This window comes from Chelonia mydas, chromosome 3 (assembly GCF_015237465.2).
Source record: "Chelonia mydas isolate rCheMyd1 chromosome 3, rCheMyd1.pri.v2, whole genome shotgun sequence".
NCBI lineage: Eukaryota > Metazoa > Chordata > Testudines > Cheloniidae > Chelonia > Chelonia mydas.
The window spans coordinates 135523481-135536027 of NC_057851.1; the positions used below are offsets into that span (position 1 = coordinate 135523481).

Here is a 12547-nt window from a genome sequence, read left to right on the forward strand (position 1 = left end):
CTCAGTGCGCTTGCGCCACATCCAGACAATGGAGGCGCGAACTCCCCTGCGAAGCGGGCGCACATTCCGCATACGCCAAGGGGCACAGCGTGAAGGAGGAAAACATGGACTCCCTCTTGCCTGAGATTACTGCGCGTGCGCTTCACCCAGGCACTGCGGGGAAAGAAACAGATGTGCTGGAGCAGAACAGTTGCGCAGTGCGCAGGTGCGATCTGACCGCATACAAAGGGAGAGAGCCGAACGCAGCAGCTCTCTTCTAGACTCGGGGAGGTTGTAGCCCGTAGGAACTATAACTCCCAGGGCTCAGAGGATGGCGCGTTGCATGCTGGGCGATGTAGTCTTCGGGATGACACAGCGTGAGTACGTGCCGCGTTACTGGGCGGAGCTCTGAAGGCGACTCGCTCAGCTGGGGGCCGAGAAGACCGTTTCCTAGTTGGTTAGCAACAGGCTCCCAAACTGCTTGAGGTCAGGAGGGTAGGTTGGTGCCGCATAGCCCTGTGGGAACTGTAGTTCTCCTAAGATCCCCTGGCCGTTGGGTGGGAGGGGACAGTGAACGATACGGAACTACGGCTCCCGAGCGCTGTTGGGGGAGGAGAGGAGGGTTCGGGACTCGGGAGCGGGAGGCTCGGGACGGCTCCTAACTCTCACGCTCCTCCAGGCTGCAGAGAAGGGGAGCTGCGGCTAGAGGCCAGGGCCTGAGCGGGCGTCGCCTCACGGTGTGAGACGTGGACCCTGCCCCTATGCGGGAGGCCCGGGAGGAGTCCGACCTGGAACGGTATCAGAGAAGCCTTCGAGGTGAGTAGGGTCCCCGCGCCCGAGACGGCCACCGCCTCGCTGCCCCAGTCCCGCCCGTGCCGGCCCCGTCTCAGGGCCGCTCTCTGTGCTGTCGCTTGTCCCGCTGTGTGCAGCACTGAGCCAGCGGGGACCCTTCTGGCAGTGTCCACTCCCCCGCCACCTCAATCAGTGCCTGCCGTGGCCCACTGCCTCCCAGTGCTGCCTGCCCTCCACCACCTACCTGGCTGCTGGCAACATGGGCCCACGCCAGTGCGTGCTAGCTCTTTTCTTGCCATTGCCCCGCCACCGTGTGCTACTTGGCTTCTTTGCCTGGGGCTGCACCACCTTCTCCACCTCTCTACTCACCGTGTCTTCTAAACTTTGAACTATAGTAGGGTAGAATTACCGGAGCGGATACCCCTTACACTATCTTAACGATCCCAGCCAGCTGAATCAAGTGAAGCAGACTAAGATTTCCACTGTCCCTGGGCCCACTGCTTTCAGATCAAACGATGTACTCTCCACCACTATAGGGCTGAGTCAGTGCCAGACTTCCACCACATCCCCATACCCTCTAACTCACTGGGGAAGGGGGGGATAGCTCCAAATCAGCTGTTTTGCGCCTCCCCCCATCCCCCTTTCTTTAACACTCTGGAAGCTCCAATAGCAGCAACCCTCAGATCAAAACCACAGTTTACTGTAGATTCAGCTGTGCATTCTATCTAACTCGCTAAGGGGCTTGGACAACCGGAATATCCGTACTGTAGAGGAGTAGAGTTTTTGAGCAGTCCAATCTACAATACAATTAGGGTTGGTTTTTGGGGGGGGGGGGAAGCGAAGGTTTCAATTTTTTTCCTCCTAAAATGGAAAGTTTTGAAATTTTGAAAAATTTCAACCAGCTCTAAATGTACATGTCACTGAAATGAAACACTTAATGATATATCAGTTGCAGCATGAGGCCTTATTGTATACACACACAGGTTTTACCACTTTGAGTAATTAAAGTGATGCAACTCCTCTAGTGCAGACACAGTGATGGCATAAAAGCACTAGCAGACAAATAGCCTATGTAGGTGCACAGAGGCCCATGCAACTGAGAGGGCAGGGGTATGGTGCTGCTGGATTGGTGGTGAGGGAGTATGTGTGTGCTCCAGCACCTGAAATCCAGCCTGGAGTGGCACCCTCCAGCACTTAGTGCACAGAGTCACAATGCCACTGAAATATGGCCCAGCTGCCCCTCTGTATAGATGGAGGGGCAGCTGGGCCAAATATCAGGGGCGTTGTGACCCCATGTGCAAGGTCACAATGCCAGTCCAATTTTGCCTGCACACCGACATTCCCTGGCCATGCAGCAGTGACTATCTTACACAGCTGGGACTTCAGCCAGCACTTGGGTCCTGCTCCACCTGTCAAGTCCTCCTGCTGGATCCCATCAGCTCCTCTCTGGGCCCTAGAAATATCTGAGCTACGGAACAAGGCATGGTGTTGAGGGAGGCAGGGGGTCCTGTATGGAGGGAGTGTGGTTGGGTCCCACTCTGCTTGCTATGCCTTCCTGCTGGAAACCACATCAGCTCCTCTTGGTATGGGGGATAGACAGCTTCAAATTGGCGGGGAGGAATAAGGAGAGTGTGTGGAAGCTGTGGTCCCACCTGTAGATGCATGGAGCTGGCTGCGGAGATGCTGACCCCTGCCCCTAGCAGCAGCAGCAGCATCTAGGGTCTGGGGGTGCTGAAATGAATCCCTAGCAGCCTGGACAGCGGAGAGCTGTGGCACAGTGCGGAGAGGGAAAGCCTCTGCTGCTGCTGGGTCGGGTTGCTTGGTCCATGCATGCCAGGCTGCAATGGCAGCTTCCGCTCTGGGTGCAGGGCTAGATGTGGGAGAGGGGGCAGGGTTGGATGTGGGGGACACAAAGGGGTTGGATTTGGAGACTCTTGTGCATGACTGAACAGTTGAATTGGCATGTTTGATGTGCATACAGACTTTAATGCGTGTAAGGGAGCCCAAAATGACCTTTCAATACAAATTAAGCACTGCGGTGAGGCAGCAGGGCCTGGAGATGATGGGGGTGAGGGGAAAAGCTAGGGGGGGCCTGTGGGGTCAGAGGTGATTCGGTGTGTGTGCCAAAATACCAGTTCGCCCAGGGCACTGTTTTCCTTAAGACCTGCCTTGCACACTGCATTGATGTTTATGAAGTTGCCAAAGTGGTCAATCAGGCCTTTGAGCACTACGGAGAAATACTCCTTTCTGTTTATGAATTCTGAACCCTGTGAGCCTGTGACAAATAATAGACACATGACTCCCATCAGTTGTCCTAGTGCAGTTTGGTAATTCCACGTGTCAAATGCTATCAATAATCTCCTGAGCATTACCAAGATTTATAAAATGGTGCAATGGTACCTTTCCCATGGCATTGCCCTGTAATGCTTTGCAGGGATACACATGGTTGTAAGGCACTTCACCACCTCCTGCCTTTAGTGTGAGAAAGTCTTGTCTGAGCAAGCTTATTTTAGCTCACTGAAACCAACAGCCTCTGGCAACACAAGCACTACCTTCTGGGCTTCCATAGACTTTGCTGTCTCTGTGCGGGTTAGTGATAGAATATTAAGGATTCGAGGGTTGGTGTGTACCTATGTAGCGTCCACTGAACACTCACAGACAGGCCTACTGTTTCTAAAGGAACAGTACGCTGCAGCTTACTAATTATATTTTGGAACACAGCTCCTTTGAACACACAACACTTAGATAAACTTATTCTTGTTTTCATTATAAATCTGTTATCCAGGAACAAAGATTCAAGTGATAATGAGTAAGAATATTGGAAACACAGTTACATATAAAACAATCATAAGTTTCTAGAGACTTAATTTAACTAACAGTTTATCCTACAGCATAAAGAAGCTTATCTCCCCCAAAGTTTCTTCCAGCATGTTCAACCAAGCCTGGTTGAGATCCCCCTTCTATGAAACAAACTCACTGTCCATTTACTTCCTAGGGGACAGGGTGCTAGCTTGTCCTCTCCCTCCCCTCCCCAAACAAACCTTTGATATACACCCCAAGATAGGGTGGCCCTATTCCTGTTAGTTTTCTTCTGAAGTCCCTGCCAGCTCTTCATTAGCATTTGATTTAGAATGCTAATGGTTGCCCATTGTGAACCAGAGAATATTCAATTTATATATAAACAGATAAATGTTCCTTGTCTGAAAGAAATTCTGCTTTTCACCTTCGCTTGTGACCTATCCCTAGGCATAGACCTCAAGAACATAATTTTCAGTGTGTATATATAAACTTCTTATATACCATCTGTATATGCATTTCACAGTGATGTTGATCACCAGTGTGACATATGTTTTTATTAGAGACCTCCCATGATACCCTTTGGTGAACTAGAATATAAATACAAGACCCAGAGGGTTTCTGTAATCCTTATGCTCTCTGCAAGTTGGCATCAAGAAAGCTACGTGCTTAGTAAGCACCAAGCCACTGCCATGTGTACAGAATGATTCAAATTGAAAGAGGCACACCTGTCCTATACACATGCTATTAGTCTGGTTTATGTACTGTGAGTTAAATAGACTGGATTGACTTGCTGTACTACACTTCTTCACCCCCTCCCCTGTGTAGACAAGCCCTAAGAGTGCCTTTGGGCTAAGCTAAACAGCACAAAGGCACTCTTAGTGAGGAATAAGTTTGTCCACACTGGGAGTTAGTGCTGAATAGCTGTTGTGCTTTGTATTTATACCCTAGTTTATTGTGCACTAACTTCCTTGTGTAGACGAGCCCTTAGACTAGGAATGCCTTGTCACAAAACCCATATTTAAGAGGAAGCATGTCCTTTCCAAACCCTCCAATTGACATTTGTCAAACATGTGACCTGTCCCTCCTTTCCTCATTAGCCTTGTCTTGCTTTTATCAAGTCCTTATGCTGCTCACTGGTTTACCCTTGGCCATTATGCCTGCTGCACCTTTGACAAGGTTTTCAAAGTTCGGATGTGCCTCGCTTTGTTTACATGGATTGCTTTTGCTAGCTTGCCTAAAAACATTACTGAAATCAACCATTTGGGAAGCAGTTGAAGCATGTTATACATGTTCTTATTCAGTGTTTTGGCTCAGAAGATTAGTACATTATATCATATTTTTTCAGTCTATTAAGTGTTTTTATTCTATTTTCTTTTTGAATAATTAAACTTTTACTTTTCTCACTCTTTTGATCTGGTGTTAAATAGTTTCATGTAAAACTCACCCATCAAATATGGCAATTCAAACAACATGATAGTGAATTCAAACAGTTTGGTTATCAGAAGTTAAGAGCATGAGCTCAGTTAACTTCAGCTGAACAATTAAGCAGTCTGTTTTCTGTTTTTTATGGTGTGAGAAGTAATAAAGATTATTTAGGAAACCTAAAAGTCCTTTCCAACGTGCTGCTCAAGAAAATAATTACAAAAAAGTGGTTTATCTTTTTTTTTCTCTTCAGGTTACATACTAAAATATTAGAGTTAACTTTTTAAAATAAATGTCTGAAGTTCTGTTTTAATACAGACAAGATGTAGGTAATCATTATTCTTATGAAGCTGCATATCTCACATTTCCAGTGATAAATAGGCAATCAGACAGTGCAAGTCCTAACTCGGTTGAATGGGTATTTTTGGTCTTACTTTTTTACTTTTCTAATGGGTTTAGATGTACCATTTGTTTGGCTGAAACAGTATTCTAGAAGTACATTATGTGCTATTTTGGCTGTTTACATGTGGTTGGAGTGAAGTTTGTATGTTTTTGCTCAGTAAATCTTTCTGTAGCTGTCTGTCAGTTGCTGGGTTTTTTTGGTTTTGGTTTTTTCCCCCCAGTTTTCAGTGAATGGGTTTAGATAGAAAAAGAGAATTTGTTTCCCTTATAGGCCAGTTACTTGTTGCACATGACTCACTTTCCTATGCTCCTGAATCTGCTATGATTATGGTTCCAGTGCCTCCAACCTTCTAACACAGTGCTACTGAAAGTGGTGGTCCGCGGACTGGTGCCTGTCCATGAGCTATCAGCTGCTGGTCTGCACGCACATTGGAAAAAAAAATTGCCGGTCCCCCACATCAGACAGCTTGAGAAGCACTGTTCTGACAAACTTTTTTCCTATTAGGACTCATGTGACATCTGCCTGTGTAAAGTGGGGCCCTCCTTTGTATTTATAGCCAATAACTGCCAGCAATTTTCCTGTAAAAAGCTATTCAGTCTAGGTCTTTGACCTCAGTTGTTATCATAGTAATATATACCCATTTAGCATGAACGTGGTTCTTATTTTCCCTCAAATTGTGTTGCTTAGCAACTATTTCCTCTTAAATTATCACTTCCTCTGTCATTGTACTATTATCTTAAACTGTTCTCTATGTCTTTTGGGCAGCTCACCTTTTAACTTTGTCTTTATTGTGGTAAGTGATTCTTTTGCTTTGCATCTCCACTAGTCCTCAAAGAACGCTTGTGGTATATCTGAGTTCATGAATGTGGTGGCTTCAGTGCCTCATTATAGAGGAGGGCCTTTAAGATTCAACATCTGAAAAACCTCTCTCTTGTTTAGGCATTGCAAACATTGCTCATTACTTTCTCTCTTTTTTTCGCTTCAACAGCTAATTGTTATCCCAGTAATTTTTTTTTATCAAAGTTGATCACCATACCCTTGAATTATAGTAAGTTCTTCAGCATCATATTTTGCTTCACAGGTTGCTGACTCCAATCTTTAACTTTCTTTTTTTATTAACAAGTTGAGTACATCAGTAAAATATCTCTACAGCACCAAATATTTTATTGTTTACACTGATGCAATAAAATTCCAATATTAAAAGGTGCCCAAGAATAACCGTTTTTATTAGGAGTACTTGTGGCACCTTAGAGACTAACAAATTTATTTCCATCCGATGAAGTGAGCTGTAGCTCACGAAAGCTTATGCTCAAATAAATTTGTTAGTCTCTAAGGTGCCACAAGTACTGTTCTTTTTGCGAATACAGGCTAACATGGCTGCTACTCTGAAACTGTTTTTATTAGGTTTACTCCAAATATCAAAAGTATAATCAATGTAGTATTCTGGAAAAGGACACCTTAATACATTTTTTTGAAGAATGGGAGACTTCAGTATGTTCTGTACTTGCACTTGCTAGGAAAAAATTGCAAGGATAATCAAGCTTCACATCTCAGGGCATAAACTGATCGTTAGTTGGTGTGTGGGAAACCTTTTCTCCTATGCTGTTTAACTTTAAACTCCTTGGGGCTGGGCCCTGTCAATCTTATCTGTCGATAGCTCTATGCATAGCTATGAAGATAAATAATTAAAATAAGTCCAATATTGCATGGTTGGGTGTATTATGGAGCAGGGAAAGTGTGTATTCACATGTGTGCACAGTGTGATTCTGATTAGGGTTTCTGGGTGTGACTCTCATTTAAATACTAAATAACATACTTTTCTCTGAGACATCCAGTGTTGGCTGCTGTCTGCAGTAAGATACTGGACTAGATGCACCATTTGTTTATCCCATTATGGCAGTTGCTCTGCAACTATGATATTTGATTGGTAGACAACGGTTGTGTTCCTTAAGGGGCAGTTGCATATTTTTTGTAATGTGCATTGTCATATTTGGTAGCCTTTGTACCATTTTCCGTCATTGTCGGAGCTCCTATAAACATTGACAATCAAAGAGCTTTAATTTGGTTAGGTAACTTTTTTTTGAAGGTCTTATTCCAGTTTACTGTTGTACTGTAAGAATCATTTAGGTGGAAGTCTCATCTAACTAGATTTAATTTGTCCCTCTGCTAGCAGCCTCATCCCATATCTTCAGCACCATCTATTAGAAAATGATGTATCAACATAATCTTATGCACCAGAAACATATGTTTATAGTATAAAAACGGAAGAATAAAGGACACTCAAATTTTATACATGAAAATTACAGTACTGCATACAAGCAGTTTTACCACATCATTCAGGAGATTTTTACTGAGGGCTAGATTCTGTAAGCCTTAATTAGAGGAGTAGTCTCACTGATGTCTCATACAATTAGTCCCACTGACATGACAAACGGGGTGAATAAACTTTTGTAGGATTAGGCACAAAACTAATATTATTTTGAATTACAATACAAAATTACCCTATTATGTTAAGTAGTAGCTCAAATACCTAATTTGCCCTCCACAGAAGTTTTCTGTTTCATTCAGATTTAAAAAACGATTCTACTTTGGCAAAAGCAGTGGAAATTTATCTAATCCTACTCCATGACATGTATCCTGTGACCCTAATGTCTTCAATTAGCTCTTCATCTCCATGTTGTTATCTAATTATACCCTTTTAGGGTTCCAACTGGAGTCATTCAGTCTAGCCTCTAGTTCTCAGTTTGCCAGGCTCTCAAGCTTTTCATGTATGGAAACAGTCACTGTAACTTGGAACTCATCAATTGTTTAAGAAACTCTGGCATGGAAATGTCTGTTACAACCCTATTGTTTCTAAAGCCTGCATTACTCCAGAGCCCTAGAAAATTGGGTATGCTGCTCCTCCCACCCTGCCTCCTGGGTGGCAAAAAAGACTAGCCAAAAACACGTGGATAGCCCTGTGCAGAGCCATTAAATAAATAAATAAAGACAAAACAAAAAAAACTCTCTAGTTATTATGGTTGTGAGGAAAACTTTCAAAATGTGAAGTGAGTAATGGATAGAGATGCTTGTAGAGAGCTTGAAACAATAGCTCTGAGGTGTGAACTGTCTCATTCATTTCACTGGGTGCCAATGCAGGATGCTTCCTGTCCCATGGAACTTAAAATCCGAGTCAGCCATACACAATACAATAGACAGACTGAATCACCCCCAAACCAATGGTAAATTTAGAGAAAGCAAGGTGAACAGATGTGAACTTACATTCCTGGATGTGAAGCAATTTCTGGAGTTGTTAACTATGTTAGCCATTCATAAAATGTCTGAAGAACGATTACGGAGGGTTCTAACTACTGGTCTCGCGTCACCGTTTTAATTTGGCGCGATGTGTGAGAAAATTGGTAGAAATACTTTCTTGCATTCCTGCCAAAGTGTCAGTGAATTGATTGGGCGAGGGGTGAGCGGAGCGCTAAATGAGAATACAGGCTGCTTGAAGTATCCCTGGATCACTTTCTTAGACTATTTAAGTAATAGGCACTGTGCAAACTCATGGTAAGAGACTGTCCAAAAGATCTTACAATCTAAATAGACAACGTAGACAAATGGTAGGAGAAAGTCTTTCTGCTTCAGTTTCCCAACTGTAAAAGGGGGGTGATATTTCCTAAATTGCTTACCCAAGACCACATAATCTATAACAGAGCCAGCAACTAAACCGTGATCTCCTGAGCTCCAGACTAGTTGTTTTAACTGGATCACAGCTTGACTCTGGCTTGGACCCTGCAACCTCACAGGATCCTGGATCCAAGCCCCGGGTTAGCGTGATTTGTGTGTAGACCGAAAGGGAGTTAGGCTTGAGTCTGAACCTAGGCTTAAATTGCAGTATAGACATACCCTGATTTCCATGGTAAAATAAGAAGCAATAACAATTAAAACTTTAGCTTTTCCGATGATACAAATCCCTAGGTTTTTGTGCGATTTTTTAGGGGGTGGAGAGTGGTAATACATCTGTGGGTTTCATTTTTACCTAAAGCAGCATTAATACCCCAAACAGATTTTCATCTTTCATTCCTAAACTCTTTTTGCGTATGTTTCCTTTTTCTAGCTCTCCGAGGCTGATCTTTCACTTTGATCACCTGATTGGGACAAAATAGTTTATTTCTGTGTTTTATTTCTTCAACAATAAATCTAACTTTCTGAAGAGACATACTCTACACTTGAATGTTAACAGGATCAAACTCTACCTGAGGCACTCATATACTTGTGTTTGTTGCGGATAGGGTCAAGTGTTTATCTCTGCTCCTTCCCTCTTCCTGTCAGGCTAGTAGTTTCACTCTATAAAAATAATGGCTGTCAGAGGCACGTCCACCTTTAAATTTCATCCTGCTTTACTAAAATGAAGCCATATCACAATGGCTTGGGTGAGGTCGGGCTGCAACATTTTTATTTCCCAAATACATCTTTTACAAAAACAACAAGGAGTCCTTGTGGAACCTTAGAGACTAACACATTTATTTGGGCATAAGCTTTCATGGGCTAGAACCCACTTCATCAGATGCATGGAGCGGAAAATACAGAAGCAGGTGTAAATATATGAAACGATGTGAATTGCCTTACCAAGTGTGAGGTCAGTCTAACGAGACAATTCAATTGACAGCAGGATACCAAGGGAGGAAAAATAACTTTTGAAGACTGGCCCATTTCAGACAGTTGACAAGAAGGTGTGAGTAACAGCAGGGGAAAATTAGTATTGGGGAAATTAGGTTTAGTTTTTGTAATGACCCAACCACTCCCAGTCTTTTATTCAGGCCTAATCTGATGGTGTCCAGTTAGCAAATTAATTCCAGTTCTGCAGTTTCACATTGGAATCTGTTTTTGAAGTTTTTTTTGTTGAAGAATTGCCACTTTTAGGTCTGTTATTGAGTGACCAGGGAGATTGAAGTGTTCTCCTACAGCTTTTTGAATGTTATGATTTCTGATGTCAGATTTGTGTCCATTTATTCTTTTGTGTAGAGGCTGTCCGATTTGGCCAATGTACATGGCAGAGCGGCATTGCTGGCACATGATGGCATATATCAAATTGGAAGATTTCAGAGTAGCCGCCGTGTTAGTCTGTATCTGCAAAAAGAACAAGAGTACTTGTGGCACCTTAGAGACTAACAAATGTATTTGAGCATAAGCTTTCGTGGGCTACAGCCCACTTCATCGGATGCATAGAATGGAACATATAGTAAGAAGATATACATACACACACATACAGAGAACATGAAAAGGTGGAAGTAGCCATACCAACTGTAAGAGGCTAATTAATTAAGATGAGCTATTATCAGGGGGGTGGGGGACTTGTAGTGATAATCAAGGTGGCCCATTTAGACAGTTGACAAGAAGGTGTGAGGATACTTAACATGGGGAAATAGATTCAATATGTGTAATGACCCAGCCACTCCCCGTCTCTATTCATACCCAAGTTAATGGTATCTAGTTTGCAAATTAATTCAAGCTCAGCAGTTTCTCGTTGGAGTCTGTTTTTGATGCTTTTCTGTTTCAAAATTGCCACCTTTAAGTCTGTTATAGAGTGACCAGAGAGGTTGAAGTGTTCTCCTACAGGTTTTTGAATGTTATGATTCCTGATGTCAGATTTGTGTCCATTTATTCTTTTGCGTAGAGACTGTCCGGTTTGGCCAGTGTACATGGCAGAGGGGCATTGCTGGCAAATGATGGCATATATCACATTGGTAGATGTGCAGGTGAACGAGCCCCTGATGGCGTGGCTAATGTGATTAGGTCCTATGATGGTGTCACTTGAATAAATATGTGGACAAAGTTGGCGTCGGGCTTTGTTGCAAGGATAGATTCCTGGGTTAGTGGTTTTGGTGTGTGGTTGCTGGTGAGTATTTGCTTAAGGTTGGGGGGCTGTCTGTAAGTGAGGACTGGTCTGTCCCCCAAGGTCTGTGAGAGTGAGGGACTGTCCTTCTGGATAGGTTGTAGATCCTTGATGATGCACTGGAGAGGTTTTAGTTGGGGGCTGAAGGTGATGGCTAGTGGCGTTCTGTTATTTTCTTTGTTGTGCTTTGTTTTTGCTGATACAGACTAACATGGCTACCACTCTGAAACCTGTCACATCTTTTACATATATTTTTCCCCAAATGTAGCTTGTGTTCCAACAAAGTTAAAAAAAATACTGGGACATCAAGAAAAGAGAATAAAACCCGTATTAATGAAAAAGGCTTGCTTTAGTCTGAGTGTAAGAAGCCAAATATTCTAGGATTTCTAATGTTGAGGCCTGTTCAGATGTTTGCATTCAAGATGATAGACCAGTTTGAGTGTTATAAATTTATAATTAGTAGGGGATTTAGGAAGGCCTATAAGCCACCTGACAGCTTACATTAGTCAAAAGTCGCACAGGTTTAGCTCTTTAGTGGATTGCTAGACAAAGTCATTCAACAGATTTGAAAAACCCACAACATACTTTCAGCACCAGCCATGCTATAATTTGCCATTTGAAGTAGTGTGACCTTGGTTAAATGACTTGTTCTGAAGCACATTTGGGACCTTTTCAGTTTAACTGATCTTTTATAGGAAATATTTTTTTAATTAAAATCTATCAGTACTTCAAAGATTAACTGTTTCTTCCATTAATTACATTGAGTTTATGGGCGAGGAGTAATGGGGGTAGCTTTGTGAATTAACAGAGAAAGAAGATAAAATTCTAGTTAAATTTGTTTAGTGTTGAGTTAGCTGTGTTGAGAAATGTTATATTTGGGGAATCCCAGTGTCATTGCTTTTGGTGTATAATAGTTTAACTGAAAAATGTGGCATATTGAAAAGTTGAATAATGAATATACTTAATTGCAAGCATTGAATATATGATGTTCATGGAAAGTCAATATCAATAATAATTTAAATAAACTGCTACTTATACAGAAGTTCAGTGATGAAGATGGACTTCTCATCCTGACTTATTTTAGACCACCTAATTATTAGTAAAGAAGCAACATCAGATTTTTGGTGTGAGAAAAGTCTTTGGACATACAATTTTATTATGTTTTCTATGTGTTTAATTATACAAGGTATCTGGAGCTTTGAATAGGTACTTAATAAATTTGAAGAAAAATATTAAAAAATGTCAGGATGGAAATTTGTTGGTGAGAAAATATT

General features: G+C 42.5%; 1 protein-coding gene across 14 annotated transcripts in view; it reads left to right on the top strand.

Moving 5' to 3' along the window:
* Nucleotides 1-8: 8 nt before the first annotated feature.
* Nucleotides 9-12547, top strand: part of SDCCAG8 (SHH signaling and ciliogenesis regulator SDCCAG8) — a 160426-nt gene continuing 147887 nt past the window's right edge. For 5 of the 14 annotated variants that reach the window (XR_006289727.1, XR_005224810.2, XM_043543352.1 and 2 more), the window contains exon 1: nucleotides 539-795. Coding sequence is in view for 12 of the 14 variants with exons in the window: in XM_043543352.1 (XP_043399287.1) it covers nucleotides 741-795 (55 nt within the window). In the remaining 2 variants the exon portion in view is untranslated. Of the gene's footprint in view, nucleotides 475-538; nucleotides 796-12547 lie in introns of those variants that run through there. The other 9 variants (XM_037895332.2, XM_037895328.2, XM_043543347.1 and 6 more) reach the window with 6 other exon arrangements.